Source organism: Trichomycterus rosablanca, chromosome 7, assembly GCF_030014385.1.
Source record: "Trichomycterus rosablanca isolate fTriRos1 chromosome 7, fTriRos1.hap1, whole genome shotgun sequence".
Lineage (NCBI taxonomy): Eukaryota > Metazoa > Chordata > Actinopteri > Siluriformes > Trichomycteridae > Trichomycterus > Trichomycterus rosablanca.
In genome coordinates this window covers 29,231,210-29,250,431 of record NC_085994.1, presented here as the reverse complement: position 1 = coordinate 29,250,431, position 19,222 = coordinate 29,231,210, and the positions used below count along the sequence as shown (strand labels likewise).

Here is a 19,222-nt window from a genome sequence, read left to right as displayed (position 1 = left end):
CACGCCCCCCTCCCCTTCGTCAACCACCGCACAGAAATCTATGGCTGCGTCCGAAATCGCATACTTAGAGAGTATGTACTAGATTGGAGGAAGTATGCACTACTCTGCAGGTAAAAAAGTACATACTTCCAGTACAGAAGTATGCAGTATGCACACAACACTGCTACGCACTACATCCGCCATCTTTCCAACGTCAAGTGATGACGTGGGACGTGATGACGTAATATCACCATGGTTACAGACTCATTACATATTTATCGTGTTTTTGTTATTAATTCGTCTTTAAAATGTTTTATTTTATTTATCTTACTTACACTTGTAAACAGAGGACCGCTATCTTTCTTGTTTCTTATTACGCTTCGAACGCCTACGCAGCTCCAGTTGCATTATGGGATACATTAACGGACCGCAAGTGTGCATCGCTTGCATACTCAAACATGGCTGCCCAATAAGTAGGTCATCCGGGTACTTCTCGCGTACCTCTTTGTGTACACTATGTATTCGGACATACTAACCGCTCTCGCGTACTCATTTTGTGTACTATTGAGTATGGAAGTATGCGATTCCGGACGCAGCCATTGAGAAAGCTTCTGACAAGCTAAAAGAACGTAATTAATGCTGTGCACATTATATAATTATGCTGATTGAAAATATTATTGTAAAAAGATAATACAGTCCGACCCCATCTGAGCCGATTCTATCAGCACATTATATAAATTCGTGGTTCACTTTGGTAAATCATAAGCGGTTCTTGATTTTTGATGTAGATGAGAGCAGAAAACGTCACTTCACAGAGCATAGACAAAAGTTAATCAATTACTAAGTTGGTTAGTTCGGGATCATCTGCTCTGACTGAAAACGTTTAGCTCCACAGGCAGAACGACTCTGACTCTGTGGTAATACTCAGTATAATTAAGCCTGAGCTTTTTAAGGTAAGCGAGTCACACAAAATGTTCTGTAATAGTTGGTGTTTATTTACAACCGCAACATTCATTATAACAGTAAACACGGAGAGATGACTGAGAAAAGAAACTTATGCTGCCCCCCCAGACAAGTACTCGCGCCCCCCGGGGGGGGGGCGTGCCACACAGGTTGAAAACCCCTCTCTACAGAATACATTATTCTGCGTCCGTGTACCTTTGGTAATTCGTTTTTCACTTTAAATCCCAAAGTTGAAAAACAAGAAAACAGGTCGTTTTTGGTTTTTCGTTTCAAAAACCAATATTGAAAAACGGTAAAACGGGGCGTTATTCGTTTTAAGATCAAAAATCTAATAACAAATAAGCAGAAATTGAAAAACGGGTCGTATTTTAACATTTTTTATCAGTTTAACCAGAAATAAAAGAGCGAGCGTGTGCACGCGCTGACGTGCGCATACACGCTTCATATAAACTGTAAATCAGGTACAACTGTTGAGAATACGGAGCAAAAAGTCATAATAACGTTACACCGCGTTCCCTGTTCTGACTTTTGTGTCTGCCGTACTTTTTCCTGCCCTTGAAATTCACACAAGAACTATTTATCCTAAAAAAAAATAGGGGGCTATTCTAAGAAAAAAGAATGCTGCATTATTTTTTACATTATTATTATTATTACCGTATAGGACTCAGTTCTGTAATACAGGCATAACTAATCGTACATGTCACATAGTGGTGGTAAATTCGGTTCATTTTATGGACTCGGGTTAGTCTAAGTCACTCAGTGATGTGATTCGGTTCACTTGAGTCACTTGTACTGACATTGTGATTGCGATTGATTTACTGCATGAAATGCATCCAAATATCACTTATCTTCCGTGCACTCAGAGCCAGTGCCAATCACAGAGGACCCGGGTGTTGTATAACTTGTAGCCAAACTGGGCTTACATTTCAATCATAAAAAACATAAGAAACACAAAAACAAAAAACAAAAATTTGCATTTATGGCCAGTTTGCATAAAAAAAACAAGTTCTTTGACTTTTGAAGGTCTGTTCGGTAATACGTGATAGAGAAAAACTACAGGTAAAGAAACATACTGTGGTTGCATTGCATTTAGTTAAAAAAAAAATCCTCTCTTGTGCAGAGATGTGCCTGTGTTTGTTTCTGCTAAGCGGAATGGATGGATTACCACCGATAAGAACTGCCGCAAATAGAAATATATATATAACGGCTCCCAGAGGCGTGACTCGGTTCCTTTCATTCATTTTAAAGGGCCGTTCAATAGAATCGGATCGTTCGTGAATGACCCATCACTATTGTATACTGTCACAACTGTAAGTCACTTTGGATGAAAGCGTCTGCTAAATGCTGTAAATGTGAATAGAATACTGCATGTTTTATATTTTTATGTTCATGCAGTACAAGACATTGATGGGCACAGGCAGTGGCGGTTCTAGACCATGTAAGGTGGGGGGCCAGGCAGGGGCCAGAGGCTATGTCAGAGGGGCCAATTACTTTCTGCCCAAATGTGCATTGTGGGCATTTAGAGGAAACAGTCGATATTCAATAGAATTCAACATTTTATGTATGCAGTTTTCAGTCTACATTTTCTTGAGTTTGATGTAAACAGATCAACAAAGAATCACCATTTAAGGCATTTGCTCTGCTTAAATGTCATTTATTCAGTCCTTTTCTTTTTCATATTCAATTTGAGTTACATATACTGTATTCCTAGGGGAGCCGTAGAGGGGTCCAAGCTGGTTGTCACAGGGGCACTGCCCCCCCCCCCTTCCCGAAACGCCACTGGGCACAGGTACTTTGTTAGTCTATAAAAAAAGACATTTAAATTTACATTTTAAGCATTTAGCAGACGCTTTTATCCAAAGTGACTTACACAGTGAGTGGAACACGATGAGCAATTGAGGGTTAAGGGCCTTGCTTAGGGACCCAACAGTGGCAACTTGGTGGTGGCGGGGCTTGAACCGGCAACCTTCTGTTAACTAGTCCAGTACCTTAACCACTGAGCTATAACTGGCACAAAGCTTGTCTGTGAGCAATGCAGCATTTTAAATTTAGAAAAATACACAGAAAACAGGTTTTTATTTTTATTTTTAATAATAATGGTCATAATGGATCTGACCAGTTTCGGTCCCGTATTGCTTTAGATATGGTAACCGTAATCATGGCAGTACTGGGCTGCTATTCAAAAAGGCAGTGATTTATTAAAACTGTACTGTAACTTCTGAGGTATTACAGGTCTTTGAATTGAATTAAATTGAATTGAATTGAGTTGAATTGAGTTGAATTGAATTGAGTTGAATTTAACTGAATTTAATTAAATTGAATTGAGTTGAATTGAATTGAATTGAGTTGAGTTGAGTTGAGTTTAATTGAATTTAATTAAATTGAATTGAGTTGAATTGAGTTGAATTGAGTTGAGTTGAGTTGAGTTGAGTTGAATTGAGTTGAGTTGAATTGAGTTGAATTGAGTTGAATTGAGTTGAATTGAGTTGAGTTGAGTTGAATTGAGTTGAGTTGAATTGAGTTGAGTTGAGTTGAGTTGAGTTGAATTGAGTTGAGTTGAATTGAGTTGAGTTGAATTGAGTTGAATTGAGTTGAATTGAGTTGAGTTGAGTTGAATTGAGTTGAGTTGAGTTGAGTTGAGTTGAGTTGAGTTGAATTGAGTTGAGTTGAGTTGAGTTGAGTTGAGTTGAATTGAGCTGAGTTGAATTGAGTTGAGTTGAGTTGAGTTGAGTTGAATTGAATTGAGTTGAGTTGAATTGAGTTGAGTTGAATTGAGTTGAGTTGAATTGAGTTGAACTGAGTTGAGTTGAGTTGAGTTGAGTTGAATTGAATTGAATTGAATTGAGTTGAGTTGAGTTGAGTTGAGTTGAGTTGAATTGAATTGAATTGAAAGGGTAAAGTGACTTTTGTTTTGACAAATGTAAAATCGAGTAAAAAAAAAAATCACCCGGAAGTAAACTTAGACGACTTACTGGTGCATCGCTGCCGCCTTGTCGTCGTAAGAACGTTGTACCAGACTATAAAGCTAAGTGAAAGAATCTGATAGTGGATTTGTATGTGCTTTTAAATATCAGAGACTACAGTATATCTGTTCTGTCGACGACGTGTTGTGTTTCTGCGCCACTTTATAGTGGTGATCTGGTGTGCACTTTGTTATAAAATAGCAGCATGGCGGATGTTACTGCGCGTAGCCTGCAGTATGAATATAAAGCCGTAAGTGTTTCAGTGAAAGAACTTTGTTTATATAATGGGGTTTATATTTTATTGTTAATTTTGCGTGTTGCAGTTTTGTCTTTAAACGTTGTATTTTGTGTTTGGTTTATAGAACTCGAACTTGGTGTTACAAGCGGACCGCTCGCTTATTGACCGCACGCGTCGAGATGAACCGACCGGAGAAGTTTTGTCTCTTGTTGGTAAACTGGAGGGAACCAAGATGGGAGATAAAAGTCAGAGAACAAAGCCACAGTTACTGGAGGAGAGGAGAGCAAAGTAAGTCCTGTAGAAAGAAAATAATACGTTTGTGCTTTATGTATTGCAGAGTCTGGTCCAGTCCGTAAAACAGATCTGGCCCAGTGTGTTTTTGCACAGCAGCCCAGTACTAACATGGTTCTAGTTACCATATTTAAAGCAGTGCGGGACCAGATCTAGTCAGATCCACTTTGTCCATTAGGAATCTGACCATTATTATGTCCGGCCCAAATGAGGCGCGAACGTGTTTCTTTCCATAACAAAATACAGCGGCCAAGTTCAGGCCCAGACTCCAAATAAGAAACGGACCAGATCTGATTCACATATGGACCGGATTCATATCTGTATAACATAACATAACATATAGAACCCAAGCCAACAGTTTATTTAATACTGAAAATATTGCTTAATCGAATATTTATACGTTGGAGTTTAAAATGTTCATTACGTCTCATTAACTGAAATGAGTTTGATGTCATACTTAAATCCAATTATGTGACAATGTTCACTGTAAGTGCTAAAAATAATACTGAGCTGTATAACAGTCTTAATCCATCTCTGTAATCTGTTGCCTAGTCAAACAAATGGATTGTGTTTGAGATAGATAGATAGGTAGATCACTTTATTATTTCCAAAGGGGAAGTCAGGTATTACAGCAGTGTAAGGTACGCTTTATTAAAAGCAAATGTATTTACACATAACACTTAGTATGTAAGGTATGTAGATTAACTGTATAGTACTACACAGTAGTATAAATAGAATAGATATGTTATATGAATTACTGCTGTATACTACTGTGTTATATGTAGGTTACATAAACAAAGTGGCAGATCATGCTTCATGAGTCTGTTGTGATAGTCCTGATAGTGGCTCAGTGTGCTATGATGTACCAGCACAGTAAAGAGGTGTTATACAGTGTAATCGCTGTCAGTATAAACAATCTCCTGTACCGTTCCTTGTTACAGTGGAGCAGAATGAGTCTGTTACTGAATGTGCTTTAGGACCACCATGCACTTTGCACCTTAAAAATTCTTGATCCAACAGTCTCAAATATTATATTAATAATCAACAAAAATGTGTTATAAGCTTTATAACAAAAAACTGTTTATTCTTTTGAATTTCAAATTCTGCGTTGCTCACACCACCACAGAAGCTTGTCTTTTTATACTAACGAGCTACCTGTGCCCATCAATGTTTTTTTTTTTCAACTTTATTTATTAAATTTTGAAGAAAAAAAACATACAAATGTCTTACAAGTGTACATAACAAATATTTAAGCAATAATACTTTGAGCAATACACAAGACAACAAAGGAACCTGTAAATAAAAAGGAAAAACATATAAATGAATGTACCCATCAATGTTTTGTACAGGATAAACAACATAAAAAATATGAACATGCAATATTATGTTCACATAACATACAATGCTAAAATAGCAAACTGATATAAATAATATGCAAAACTTTTACATCTAATAAAGATGAGCTGATTGCAATCAGAGCTTTAAATTAAACTAATGATGAATAACGTGATTTGCCTAACATTTGTACTAATTAATTCAATGCAAAAGATGAGGGGTTCTGATAGAGAACCCTAACCTCTTGTTTCTACTTCAAAATAAAAAAAAAAATACGTTAATTCATATGTGTATATGAATTATTTACGTAAGTTTGTGCACGTGTGTATGAATCATAAAACAATGCAAAGTCAGCATTTTCTTTAAAATCAGCAAAACAAATTGCAGTGTATGTATACGGTATCTCAATTTTAGTTAGATAACAAATTCTTACTCTTGTGTACATACTGTAATTAGGTTTGTAGCTGTTAGGAGTAATTGCATCTATAGTGCCACAAAAAGGAAAATAAAAATGTTCTACTCCATAAAATAAGAATTTTAATTCTACAACTAATATGGATCTTGTGCTCTTGTTTCACAGAATAAAACACACCAAGTTATGTCATTGTTACTGTTTTTTTTTTGGTCATATAAAAGATGACTTTGCCCGATCCTGCTCTGAATCTCCTATGTGCAAATTTAATTGTGTAGCATGACATCCTAATTTGTTAACAGTCATTTACTAGAGCTGGTGACTCTTGTCTGACCATACAAATTGGGTTAGTAATGCCTGCACCCATTAACTGAGCATTTAGCTGTAAAAAGAACAGTTTAGAGCTTTATACAAACCTTGAATTGTAGATTTTTACAAGACAGTATTTTCTAAGAGCATGCAACCTCAGTTCCAAGAGTCATCTGTACAAACAATTGTATTAGTATTAATAACAATTGTATTTAATTGAATATCTTAAATGTTGTTTCTGTTGATTTTAACTTTTTAGGAGAAGAAAGCGAGATGAGGACAGGCATGACATTAATAAAATGAAAGGCTTTACTCTGCTTTCTGAGGGCATAGATGAAATGGTTGGCATTGTATACAAGCCCAAGACAAAGGAGACCAGAGAAACATATGAAATCCTACTGAGCTTTATTCAGGCTGCACTTGGAGACCAGGTACATTTCAAATCTTTATCTCATTGATCTCATTAAGATTAATGTTTTTGTGAGAAGATAAAATACTGTAAAATATTTTGTTGAGCCAGTTATTTTTAATGTCACATGCACAACGAACTGTGTTGTAAAAGTATGCACTAATCTTAACCATAGCATCCAATATTTTAATTTTAATAATAATTCCTCTAATATTGCTTTAGCCCAGAGACATTCTGTGTGGAGCTGCTGATGAAGTGTTGGCTGTCCTGAAAAATGAAAAGATGAGAGATAAGGAAAGAAGAAAAGAGGTTGAGCAACTGCTTGGTCCTGCTGATGATACTCGCTACCATGTCCTAGTGAACCTGGGCAAGAAAATCTCAGACTATGGCGGTGACAAGGAGCTCCAAAATATGGGTACGCTATTTGCTGTTTAAGAAATAAGATATTAATTACAATTCTGAAACACAGGCGCAAGCCCAAGCACAAATTAGCTCAGTTTGGCCCAATACGTTTGTTTGAGTATTATTTTGCAGTTACGGTTTGGTCTGTGAGATTCGTTTTATTGAAAAACATGATAGGGTTCCAGCATCATTGGTGCTTGGACTCCTAATAATCTAGACTGTCTAAAAAAAAGTAGCTTTAACTCTTGTCCATACCATTCAGAGCATCATTAAGAAAGTGAATGGAAACACCAACAAATCGGGCTGACTGTCCAGGCTGAATGACTGAGCAGGAGGATATTCATCATGAAAGCTACCAATGGCAACTTTAAAGCCATTTTTTACTTTAGTTAAGGTTTTAATTATGTGTAATAAATGAACTAAAGTAAGGCGTTAAATAATAAAGAAACACAGTAGCTAGCAAAGAAAGTTTGGGATTTTAATTTTATTAACGTTTTAATGTTTTATTTCCCTTAAAATAGATGACAACATAGATGAAACTTATGGAGTAAATGTACAATTTGAATCTGATGAGGAGGTGAGTTTAAGCACAGCCATTTTTAATGTTCTAATTCCTGAAGGAATACAAGTATTCTATATTTTCTTTTTTCAGTGAATAAAAGTTTCATGTTTGTGTGTAGGAAGGGGATGAGGACCAGTATGGAGAAGTACGGGACGAAGGCTCTGATGACAGTGAGGGTGAGGAAGCACAGGTTGGAGGTACACTGTCTGCTAATGTAAGTAACCAATAGAAAGTAAATTAAATAATTGTGAAATGTTACAAACCCCATTTTTACAAAATTTAAATGCAACATAAACAAGAATGTGTGATTAGCTCCTTTCAATCTTTTATTGAACAAGGGTACAACCCAACCTAATTGTAGTTTGTAACTATGAGCAGAGTTTGAATCTGTTGCCTGCAACAAACTCAAAAAATTAAGACCGAGACAAAATCAAAGTAAAAAAGTTTATATAATGTTCAGGGTACACAGGCAGCACAGTGGTTGAGAGCATTTATCCACTTTGGCTTTAAATCCTAAACTTTCCATACAATCCTTGTCTTTATAGCTGGGAAATGCAGGAGATGTGATGATGAATAAAAAGAAAGACCTTCATCCAAGAGATATTGATGCATTTTGGCTTCAGCGACAACTCAGTCGTTTCTACGATGATGCAATTGTCTCTCAGAAGAAAGCTGATGAGGTTCTGGATATTTTAAAGGTAAAACAATTCTCTTTTAAGGTTAAATGTATTTTGTTCTCTTTAAGTGCCATTGTTCTGAGTTCTGTAGTCCATAAATTAAATGACTGTACTCTACTCTACTCTTTCATCTCTTTTAATGAATGGTTTGTCTTCTACTGTTTCAGACTGCCAGTGATGATAGAGAATGTGAGAACCAGTTAGTACTTCTGCTGGGTTTTAACACCTTTGATTTTATCAAAGTCTTACGCCAGCACAGACGCATGAGTAAGTAAACAGCAGACGGTCCAATTTTGTACTTCTTTGTAAATGGTTTGTACAGTGGGCAAGAACTAGAACTTCCCCTTACTTAACTAAACTTAATACATGGAATTTGACGAAGGGTGTTGTAACTTTTGGTCTCTACACACTTACATTACATACACATGTTGTGTGAGTTCAATTAATTAGCTTGCTAATATGTATAAGACCAACTTTCAAATACTTTATTCCATCTAGAATGCCAAAGATTAAAGAATTTGATGTGAAATCAAAATTTGGCATCAGTTAGGTCAGTGGTCCTCAACCACATGGCCGGTCCGTGGGCTACTTATTACCGGGCCGCACAGAAAGAATAAATGATTAGAGATCTCTAGGAAACCAGTTTTCATTGCTTCTATTTCGGGTGTTATTGTCTCATGTCACCCCTAGGTGGAAGCAGTGTCTCGTTGCAGTGACAAAAGCTCATTTTACATCATTTGTGAGCAATATTATTATTGCTATTATTATTATTATTATTGTTATCTTCCCTCCCATGCTGGTCTGTGAAATTATATCTTATATGAAACTGGTCCATGGTGCAAAAAAGGTTGGGGACTGCGGAGCTAGGCCACTCTCAAAGGGAAAACAGCAACCAAAATGGATCATCAAGATATGGTATTCAAAGAGCATGATTGTGAATGGTTTTAATTTTTAAAATGATAATGGCACCAAGCACAATGCTAATGCAGTGAAATCATATTTTGTTGAGAAAAAGAGCTAATAAAACATCATGGACAGAAAAAATAAGACAGCCTACATAAGAAGTGCTAAAAGAAGCCTGGTTTAATATACCAGAAGATTACTACAGAAAACTTTAGGACAGTTCAAGATGTACTTAGTGCCAAGGGAGGGTACACTAAAACTGACTTTAACCTAAGAAGCTATTTTGTTTTGAAACAAAACTTCACCTTTTTAACTGTGCTCTTATCACCTTTCATTTTTTCCAGTTCTCTACTGCACCATGTTGGCCAGTGCTCAGAGTGAGTCAGAGAAGGAAAGGATCATCAGCAAAATGGAAGCTGATCAGGATTTGTCCAAAGTTCTTTACCAGCTTCAGGAGACTGAAAAAGAGGACATAATTCGAGTAAATTTCTTAGAATATTGTTTTTGACCTATTTTACCCATATGCTTTGAATTTATGGCATGAACAATGCTAGTAAGTGTATGTTACAGTGTTGTTTGGTAACAGTTTTTCCTAAATGACTGATTTTAGGAGGAGAGATCACGCAGGGAAAGAGTGAGAAAGTCTCGAGTGGACAATGACCTTGAGTCAATGGACGTGAGTCATGGAGAGGTATAGTTATGTTTTATTATGTGCTAACTTTCATAAAAGATTAGCTCATATTTGTATGTAGACTTAAGTACTTACTTAGTTTCACATTGTTTTTTTAGTCAGTGGCAACACGACATCTGCTAGATCTGGAGGACCTTGCCTTCACCCAGGGCAGTCACTTCATGGCCAACAAGCGCTGTCAGCTGCCAGATGGTTCATTTCGCAAACAGAGGAAAGGTTATGAAGAGGTGCATGTGCCTGCACTTAAGCCCAAGCCCTTTGCAGAGAATGAGGTGTGTTTTATGCTTTTAATAGTGGTTTAATTAATTTGCTATAGTTTGGTATACTTATCTGCTTAAATGTTACAATGTCTGTCTCGGTAATTTGTAGACGCTGGTAGCAATTGAGAAGATGCCGAAGTATGCCCAGGCAGCCTTTGAGGGGTTCAAAACTTTGAACCGCATTCAGAGTAAGCTGTTTAAGACCACCATGGAGTCTGATGGGAACCTGTTAGTGTGCGCTCCTACTGTAAGCATGCATTAACCATTTTATAATAGATTTATATACAGTGTATCACAAAAGTGAGTACACCCCTCACATTTCTGCAAATATTTCATTATATCTTTTCATGGGACAACACTATAGACATGAAACTTGGATATAACTTAGAGTAGTCAGTGTACAGCTTGTATAGCAGTGTAGATTTACTGTCTTCTGAAAATAACTCAACACACAGCCATTAATGTCTAAATGGCTGGCAACATAAGTGAGTACACCCCACAGTGAACATGTCCAAATTGTGCCCAAAGTGTCAATATTTTGTGTGACCACCATTATTATTCAGCACTGCCTTAACCCTCCTGGGCATGGAATTCACCAGAGCTGCACAGGTTGCTACTGGAATCCTCTTCCACTCCTCCATGATGACATCACGGAGCTGGTGGATGTTAGACACCTTGAACTCCTCCACCTTCCACTTGAGGATGCGCCACAGGTGCTCAATTGGGTTTAGTCCATCAGTTTTACCTTCAGCTTCCTCAGCAAGGCAGTTGTCATCTTGGAGGTTGTGTTTGGGGTCGTTATCCTGTTGGAAAACTGCCATGAGGCCCAGTTTTCGAAGGGAGGGGATCATGCTCTGTTTCAGAATGTCACAGCACATGTTGGAATTCATGTTTCCCTCAATGAACTGCAGCTCCCCAGTGCCAGCAACACTCATGCAGCCCAAGACCATGATGCTACCACCACCATGCTTGACTGTAGGCAAGATACAGTTGTCTTGGTACTTCTCACCAGGGCGCCGCCACACATGCTGGACACCATCTGAGCCAAACAAGTTCATCTTGGTCTCGTCAGACCACAGGGCATTCCAGTAATCCATGTTCTTGGACTGCTTGTCTTCAGCAAACTGTTTGCGAGCTTTCTTGTGCGTCAGCTTCCTTCTGGGATGACGACCATGCAGACCGAGTTGATGCAGTGTGCGGCGTATGGTCTGAGCACTGACAGGCTGACCTCCCACGTCTTCAACCTCTGCAGCAATGCTGGCAGCACTCATGTGTCTATTTTTTAAAGCCAACCTCTGGATATGACGCCGAACACGTGGACTCAACTTCTTTGGTCGACCCTGGCGAAGCCTGTTCCGAGTGGAACCTGTCCTGGAAAACCGCTGTATGACCTTGGCCACCATGCTGTAGCTCAGTTTCAGGGTGTTAGCAATCTTCTTATAGCCCAGGCCATCTTTGTGGAGAGCAACAATTCTATTTCTCACATCCTCAGAGAGTTCTTTGCCATGAGGTGCCATGTTGAATATCCAGTGGCCAGTATGAGAGAATTGTACCCAAAACACCAAATGTAACAGCCCTGCTCCCCATTTACACCTGGGACCTTGACACATGACACCAGGGAGGGACAACGACACATTTGGGCACAATTTGGACATGTTCACTGTGGGGTGTATTCACTTATGTTGCCAGCTATTTAGACATTAATGGCTGTGTGTTGAGTTATTTTCAGAAGACAGTAAATCTACACTGCTATACAAGTTGTACACTGACTACTCTAAGTTATATCCAAGTTTCATGTCTATAGTGTTGTCCCATTAAAAGATATAATGAAATATTTGCAGAAATGTGAGGGGTGTACTCACTTTTGTGATACACTGTATATATATATATATACTGTTATATTGACTACAATTCCTAGACTTCCTTTTACTACTATGTTTGTTCCTTACAAGACAGTTTAGCCTCCTCTCTAACAAGATAGTGAAGTCAACCCTTTAGTGCAGTGAATTGTATATAGAATTTATTAACTACATGGAAACTCATTAGAGGAGCTTTTGCAAGTGTTTAAACTGCTTCATTCAGGCTCTTGAGCACTAAGGGTCACCAGTAGTATCAATGCCCCTGGTTCTTAAATTTGATCCTCATTAAACTCATGGTCAGATGTGCTTATAAAGCTAGCGTGTACTGTTTGCCACTAACACATTATTAAATTTTTTAATGTGCAGTAGAACAGTTTATATATACAGAATATTTCTTTTTCTCCAGATATTTCAAGACATCATTTTTATTTTACTCTGTGATTGTTTATAAAGTTTTGTATGACAGCTTTATGTAGCAAAGCACACAAACTTGAATGCTCCATGTTGTACAGGTTAACATACAGGCTCGCAAATATCCTAGCATACTGGCTAAGGCATTCTTGGTAAGCCAGGCTATAGTAGTCCTAATTTAAGAACTGCATATTATAATACTACAGTTATTACAATATTTATTTAATTATGTATTTACATTTATTAATTATCCCTTAATCATTGTTAATTAGTTAGCCTGACAAACATGACAATTGTAAATGAGTCAGTGGGGCTTCTGATATATCCCATTGTGAGACTTCTGCTTTCAGAGAACCAGGGGTACATGTTACTTTACATTTAGCTCTACTTCTAACTTAAAAGTTATGGATTTATTTATAAAATCATTGCTTATTTTTTTCTTTAATCTGTGAGCGCGATTGCCTTTACTGTAAATAACTTATCCTGCCCTATGTCATAGCGCATTTAGTTTCTTTGTGTGTTGAAGTGTATTAGTATATCAGTTGTTTCTTGTCTTGTGTTTCTTGTATTTATTGCTATTCACCTTGTTACCCATAGGGAGCTGGTAAAACTAATGTTGCCCTAATGGCCATGCTTAGAGAAATTGGCAAGCATATCAACGTAGATGGCACCATCACTGTAGACGACTTCAAAATCATCTACATCGCTCCAATGCGTTCACTGGTGCAGGAGATGGTCGGCAACTTTGGAAAGGTGGGACCACTGAACATTTTTAATGCTAATGTAAAGATCCTTACTAGGTTTTTTATTATACATTAATGCTGGGAAAATATAAAAATATTTAATTTGTGAAAACTTGACAATAATAAACATTACAGCAGTTTTTTTTTAAACCATAAAGAGTTTTAGCAGTTTAATCTAAATGAAATTTTATGCTAATGTTAAATGTCAATTTCTTAGTTGTTAATAGTAATTTAGCAGTTGTAACTAAAACAAGTCATTCATAAAAAATAAAATAATAGTTGCAAGTTGTATTTATATGAAAAACATATATGCACAATTTTACATTCCTAATGAATTATAAGTTAGTAATTGTAGTTCTAACTAATTGATAATGAAATGGTAAAATAATGGTAAAAAGTAGCACCTGCCTAAAGAAATCATGCTAATTTCCTACTTCTTAATGAATAAGTTAGTTACTGTATTGGAAACTAGTTATAATAAAAATGGACAAATAATGGGAATAAACTTTAAATACCTTTATATATTAAAAGTGAGTAACTGACTTTACTTAGCTAAAAAAATTTAACCTATTTAAGTTATTAATGTCTATTGTTTCTTATTTTTGTTTGATAGCGTTTGGCCAGTTATGGTATCATAGTGTCAGAATTGACTGGAGATCACCAGCTCTGTAAAGAGGAGATCAATGCCACTCAGATTATTGTCTGTACACCTGAAAAATGGGACATCATTACCCGCAAGGGAGGGGAGCGGACATACACTCAACTTGTGCGCCTCATCATTATTGTAAGTAATTCAAGGATTTTCCTAATATGTGCACAATGTTAGAATGGTAGGGTTTATTAAAAGCTTTATTATAAACATCTCCACAGGATGAGATCCACTTGCTGCATGATGACCGTGGGCCAGTGTTAGAGTCTCTGATTGCACGCACAATCCGCAACGTGGAGCTAACGCAGGAGGACGTGCGTCTCATCGGCCTCAGTGCTACACTGCCTAATTATGAGGATGTAGCCACATGCCTGCGTGTGGATCCTGCTAAGGGCCTGTTCTACTTCGACAACAGGTCAGGCTGTAGCCTAGTTTTTTTTAACACATTTGAAAATTTGTACTAAAAAAGGTTCTGCTTTGCTGCTGTGATCTTGCTTTCTGTAATCATGAGACTTAAAATCATTTGTCTTTACCTTCTTCCCTACTGTGCAGTTTCCGCCCTGTGCCACTAGAGCAGACGTACGTCGGAATCACAGAGAAGAAGGCGATTAAACGTTTTCAAATCATGAATGAGATTGTCTATGAGAAGGTCATGGAACATGCTGGAAAAAACCAGGTGAGCCTAGATGAATTAACTAATGCCAATTTCACACTACACGACTTTCCAAGTCGTCAGATCGCTGTACAATTCACACTACACAACTGGATCTCTTGTAGTCGGGCGTAGGGCTGTCGCGCTAACCGCAATTTTGAAATATCGCGGTATAGACCAGCCAACCGCAGGGCATGCCAAGCAACCGCAACACCGCGGTGTTCACGTTTTTTCTTTCTTTCTTCTATTATTTTTTTTGTTTATATTGTTGCAGGGTCCATCTTGCTTTACGCTTACATTCGGGCGTAATAAATGTTAAATGAATTCATAATGAAAATGAGCTAGGAGCGTCATTTTCCCGCAACCTGTTCTCATGCGTTGCTGCTGAGTGTCAGGCTTTGTATTTTAAAATGTAAACAATCGCAACAGGAATTATAGGCAAGTTTATTAATGATCAAATTGAGTTCACACTCAATAAATACTTGTAATTTAGACTATATTCAAACAGCCTTGGTGAACTAAAACACTTAATGACGGTTAATATGGCATTGCAGCCTGCAAATATTCTCTTTCTGGTCTTGCTGGAATGATTTAAATGTATTTTTTCGTTGCATAAAAATGTATTGAAACGAATAATAACTTGAAATGTAGTATATATTGTTATGTTAATTATACCTACTAAATAGATAGTTTGTCGCATTGTAAAGTCGCATGCAGGTACAGTACACGTGTATTAGTGTAACGAGCCCCATCAGAGAGAGTTTTAGTACCGAGGGGAACATCGCTACCACTCTGATTCTCTCTAAACCACATCAGATGAACGTGTTGGTTCTTCTAGCGCGCATAATAACGCAGGTTTAAACTCTTACAGACTTTATTATATTTCTTTTTTACCATATTTTGATTAGATGTGTATTTACAATATTTAGCCTAAACACTTTTTTTTTTTTCGTTTCACAGTGTATATCTAGCCTAGGAGCTAAATTTAAACCTTTTTTAATAGAGAAAAGACGCGCATCCCTGCTCTGTTCTGTATTTAACATTAAACACGCATTTCATTGGTCTTAAAGCTGTCTCATCTTTGTCATTATAAAGCAATAATATACCGAATCATAGCCTAACAATAAAGCTTGTTTATATAGCTCTAAAATGCAGATTAATTAAGTAATTTTCAAAAACAAAACAAAATGGCGATATTACCGCATACCGCGATATTGAGACAGGTTGAATATCGCAAGGGGAAATTCTTTCACCGCGACAGCCCTAGTCGGGCGTCTTTTAAGTCGTTGTGTATCGTTGTCACACTACACTGATCGGCAATAGGGGATTACACACTACATGATCTATCACCGGGAGGAATCGCAGGCGAGTCCATCTGGTCTCCCAAACTACGTTTTGTGAGAAGTGACAAAGGGTTTAATCATACCATGTCCAAAAATTCACGTCAACAATAAGCGAGTGATCAAAGTTGTTTGTGCATTAATGTGCAGCGTAAAAGCAAATAGTGGTTCTCGGCGAGCGATGGGCAAGCCGCTCAGATTGAGTTGTTGAAGAGTTCACACATAGCGATCGAGAGCCGAGTTTTGATCCCAGAGTGAACGTCAAGTTTCACAGGGCAAAAATCGTGTAGTGTGAACTAGGCATTAATTTCTGATTATTGTTTAAGTCCTTGATTTTGATCGTGCAACACCGTCTGCACAAAAACAAAAAACTGTAATGCTTAATCATTATGACAATTTACTTTTGAGTTGAATCAATTGACTTTATGCAAATGTGAAAAAGACTTTCAATCTAAAAAGTTTATTTCTCTTTCTGTTTTTCAGGTGTTGGTGTTTGTGCATTCACGAAAGGAAACAGGAAAGACTGCACGAGCGATCAGAGATATGTGTCTGGAAAAAGACACTTTGGGGCTGTTCCTTCGAGAAGGTTCTGCCTCCACTGAGGTCCTTAGGACTGAGGCGGAGCAGTGCAAGGTTTGTTTGCACACTCTTTTGCTGTATACTTCACACTTGGGTGGCACGGTGGCTAAGTGGGTAGCACTGTCGCCTCACAGCAAGGGTGGGGCAGTCCGGGTCCTTTCTGTGTGGAGTTTGCATGTTGTTCCCGTGGGTTCTCTGTGTGGGTTTCCTCCGCGTGCTCCAGTTTCCTCCCACAGTCCAAAGACGTGCAAGTGAGGTCAATTGGAGACGCTAAGTTGTCCAAGTCTGTGTTTGATATAACCTTGTGAACTGATGAATCTTGTGTAATGAATAACTACCGTTTTTTGTCATCAATGTAACCAAAGTGTAAAACATGATGTTAAAATACTATTATAAAATGGATAGTTCCAGTCTTAAAATCTGATTGGCTCAGCCGCGTTCGAAGCCGTTGTAAAATCCCTGATAAACGCACACCTAGGACCACCTCACATCATTCCATATTAATACGCCACTGAAAAGAAAAAGTTAATGTTATTTTCGCCCTCATGTTGCCTAGCAACACTGTTAATCGAACTACCTGGCGTCGTGGAAGAATGCTTTATTGTAAATTTATACACAATAAATACATTTATGTATTAAACATTGTTGTATTTATTGTATTTTATGTTGACCGCCGTTTTATAAAAGCAATAAGCCACTCGAGACTGTGCGTTACTGCTATGATTTTAGCACGGGGAAAGAACTTCATCCCCGTGCTAAAATCACAGTAACGCACAGCCTCTCGTGGCTTATTGCTTTAATAAACAACAAACGTACTTCACACTTAATTTATGCCAGGTGTCAAACAGCTGTATTGTATACAAAAAGTAGTATAATAGAAGATTGTTCAGGAAGATAAAATGTTACATATTCACCTTAGTCTTAGATTTTAGGTTTTAGCATAAGGCAAGGAGTTATGTAAATGTACATATTTGTATGTGTATATGTAATGTATGTGTTTATTCTGTAGAATCTGGAACTGAAGGATCTTTTGCCTTATGGATTTGCCATTCACCATGCTGGTATGACTAGAGTGGACAGAACATTAGTTGAGGATTTGTTTGCTGATCGACACATTCAGGTACATTCATACCTAAATCAGCAATTAATGTCTAATTCATAACAATTTAGTACTCCACCATGTGAGTATGCTTGTGGTTTAAAACTGAAAAAAAACCTATTTTTATTTCAGGTGCTGGTGTCAACTGCCACACTAGCATGGGGAGTTAACCTGCCAGCACACACCGTTGTCATCAAAGGCACACAAGTATATAGCCCAGAGAAAGGTAGATGGACTGAGCTTGGGGCTCTAGACATTTTACAGGTTAGTCACTTTTACTACTTATTTACTACTATTACTATTTATTATTACTATATTTGTAATGCTTTTTTTATTTTGTAATAATACATGTTTCTCATTTTCCACATGAAGATGTTGGGGCGTGCAGGCCGTCCACAGTATGACACTAAAGGAGAGGGCATTCTGATCACATCCCATGGAGAGCTGCAGTATTACCTGTCTTTGCTCAATCAGCAACTGCCTATTGAAAGTCAGATGGTGGGCAAACTTGCTGACATGCTAAATGCAGAGGTTGTACTGGGCAATGTTCAGAATGCTAAAGTAAGTTTTTTACACATTATCTACATCTAAAAGCAGTTCGTATTGGGTAGTATTGGGATTATACTACTATAGCTGTGGACTTCATTATACAGAATTTTAAATGTGTAGTCTGGCTGTCCTCAGTACCCAATAAACAGAATAAAGGCACATTTTTTTAAATCCTACCGAAAGTAGATTACTTTGGGACTAAAATTATCAGCAGTAGGTTTTAACATAATGTACATGCATGTAAAGGTACTGTAGATTGCTCGTGTACACATTTTGTGATTGCATTTAGTCATGCTAATACTTGCACTAATGTTTGCAATTCTTTAGAAAATGTTGAAATATATTACTAATTTGATCTTGTATATATTACACACTTTCATTCTTAATTTTTTTGATCAGGATGCAGTGAACTGGTTAGGTTACACGTATTTGTACGTGCGGATGTTACGCAACCCTACGCTGTATGGTGTGTCGCATGAAGAGCGAAGCTCTGATCCTTTACTGGAACGGCGCAGGATGGACCTTGTGCACACAGCTGCAACCCTGCTGGAAAAAAATAACTTGGTCAAATATGACAAGAGGACTGGGAGCTTTCAGGTGACCATAACACACAAATACACTCTAAACATTTGTTCTAGATACATAATGATTTAGGAAGAAAAATGTTAATTTGCTTGGACCACAGAAGTACAACACCAAAAAAAAGTTGGAACATTATGGAAAACACTAATTAAAAATACAGTTTGTCTTACATTGACTTTTATTTTATTGCAGACAGTATGAACCCAATATATTTTGTGTTTTGTCTGGTCAGTTTTATTTAATTTAGTATTATATACATCAATTTCTGCATTTTAAGCCAGCAATACATTCCAAGAAAGTTGGGAAAGATGTTACCACTTTATAATGTTGCCATTCCTTCTCACAACACTTAAAATGTTTTAGCA

At 37.4% G+C, this 19,222-nt stretch overlaps 1 protein-coding gene across 2 annotated transcripts in view; it reads left to right on the top strand.

The window, feature by feature from the left end:
• The first annotated feature begins 878 nt into the window (after nucleotides 1-878).
• snrnp200 (small nuclear ribonucleoprotein 200 (U5)) overlaps nucleotides 879-19,222 on the top strand; it is a 32,945-nt gene continuing 14,601 nt past the window's right edge. The window contains exons 1-21 of one of the 2 annotated variants that reach the window (XM_062999206.1): nucleotides 879-932; nucleotides 4,268-4,431; nucleotides 6,750-6,921; nucleotides 7,122-7,314; nucleotides 7,823-7,878; nucleotides 7,982-8,077; nucleotides 8,409-8,561; nucleotides 8,708-8,807; nucleotides 9,788-9,924; nucleotides 10,054-10,134; nucleotides 10,233-10,406; nucleotides 10,504-10,641; nucleotides 13,262-13,417; nucleotides 14,021-14,191; nucleotides 14,278-14,471; nucleotides 14,609-14,732; nucleotides 16,532-16,681; nucleotides 17,637-17,747; nucleotides 17,859-17,990; nucleotides 18,099-18,287; nucleotides 18,675-18,872. In XM_062999206.1, the coding sequence (XP_062855276.1) occupies nucleotides 4,376-4,431; nucleotides 6,750-6,921; nucleotides 7,122-7,314; nucleotides 7,823-7,878; nucleotides 7,982-8,077; nucleotides 8,409-8,561; nucleotides 8,708-8,807; nucleotides 9,788-9,924; nucleotides 10,054-10,134; nucleotides 10,233-10,406; nucleotides 10,504-10,641; nucleotides 13,262-13,417; nucleotides 14,021-14,191; nucleotides 14,278-14,471; nucleotides 14,609-14,732; nucleotides 16,532-16,681; nucleotides 17,637-17,747; nucleotides 17,859-17,990; nucleotides 18,099-18,287; nucleotides 18,675-18,872 (2,781 nt within the window). In that variant the 5' untranslated portion in view covers nucleotides 879-932; nucleotides 4,268-4,375. Of the gene's footprint in view, nucleotides 933-3,933; nucleotides 4,156-4,267; nucleotides 4,432-6,749; nucleotides 6,922-7,121; nucleotides 7,315-7,822; nucleotides 7,879-7,981; nucleotides 8,078-8,408; nucleotides 8,562-8,707; nucleotides 8,808-9,787; nucleotides 9,925-10,053; nucleotides 10,135-10,232; nucleotides 10,407-10,503; nucleotides 10,642-13,261; nucleotides 13,418-14,020; nucleotides 14,192-14,277; nucleotides 14,472-14,608; nucleotides 14,733-16,531; nucleotides 16,682-17,636; nucleotides 17,748-17,858; nucleotides 17,991-18,098; nucleotides 18,288-18,674; nucleotides 18,873-19,222 lie in introns of those variants that run through there. The other variant, XM_062999205.1, reaches the window with a different exon arrangement.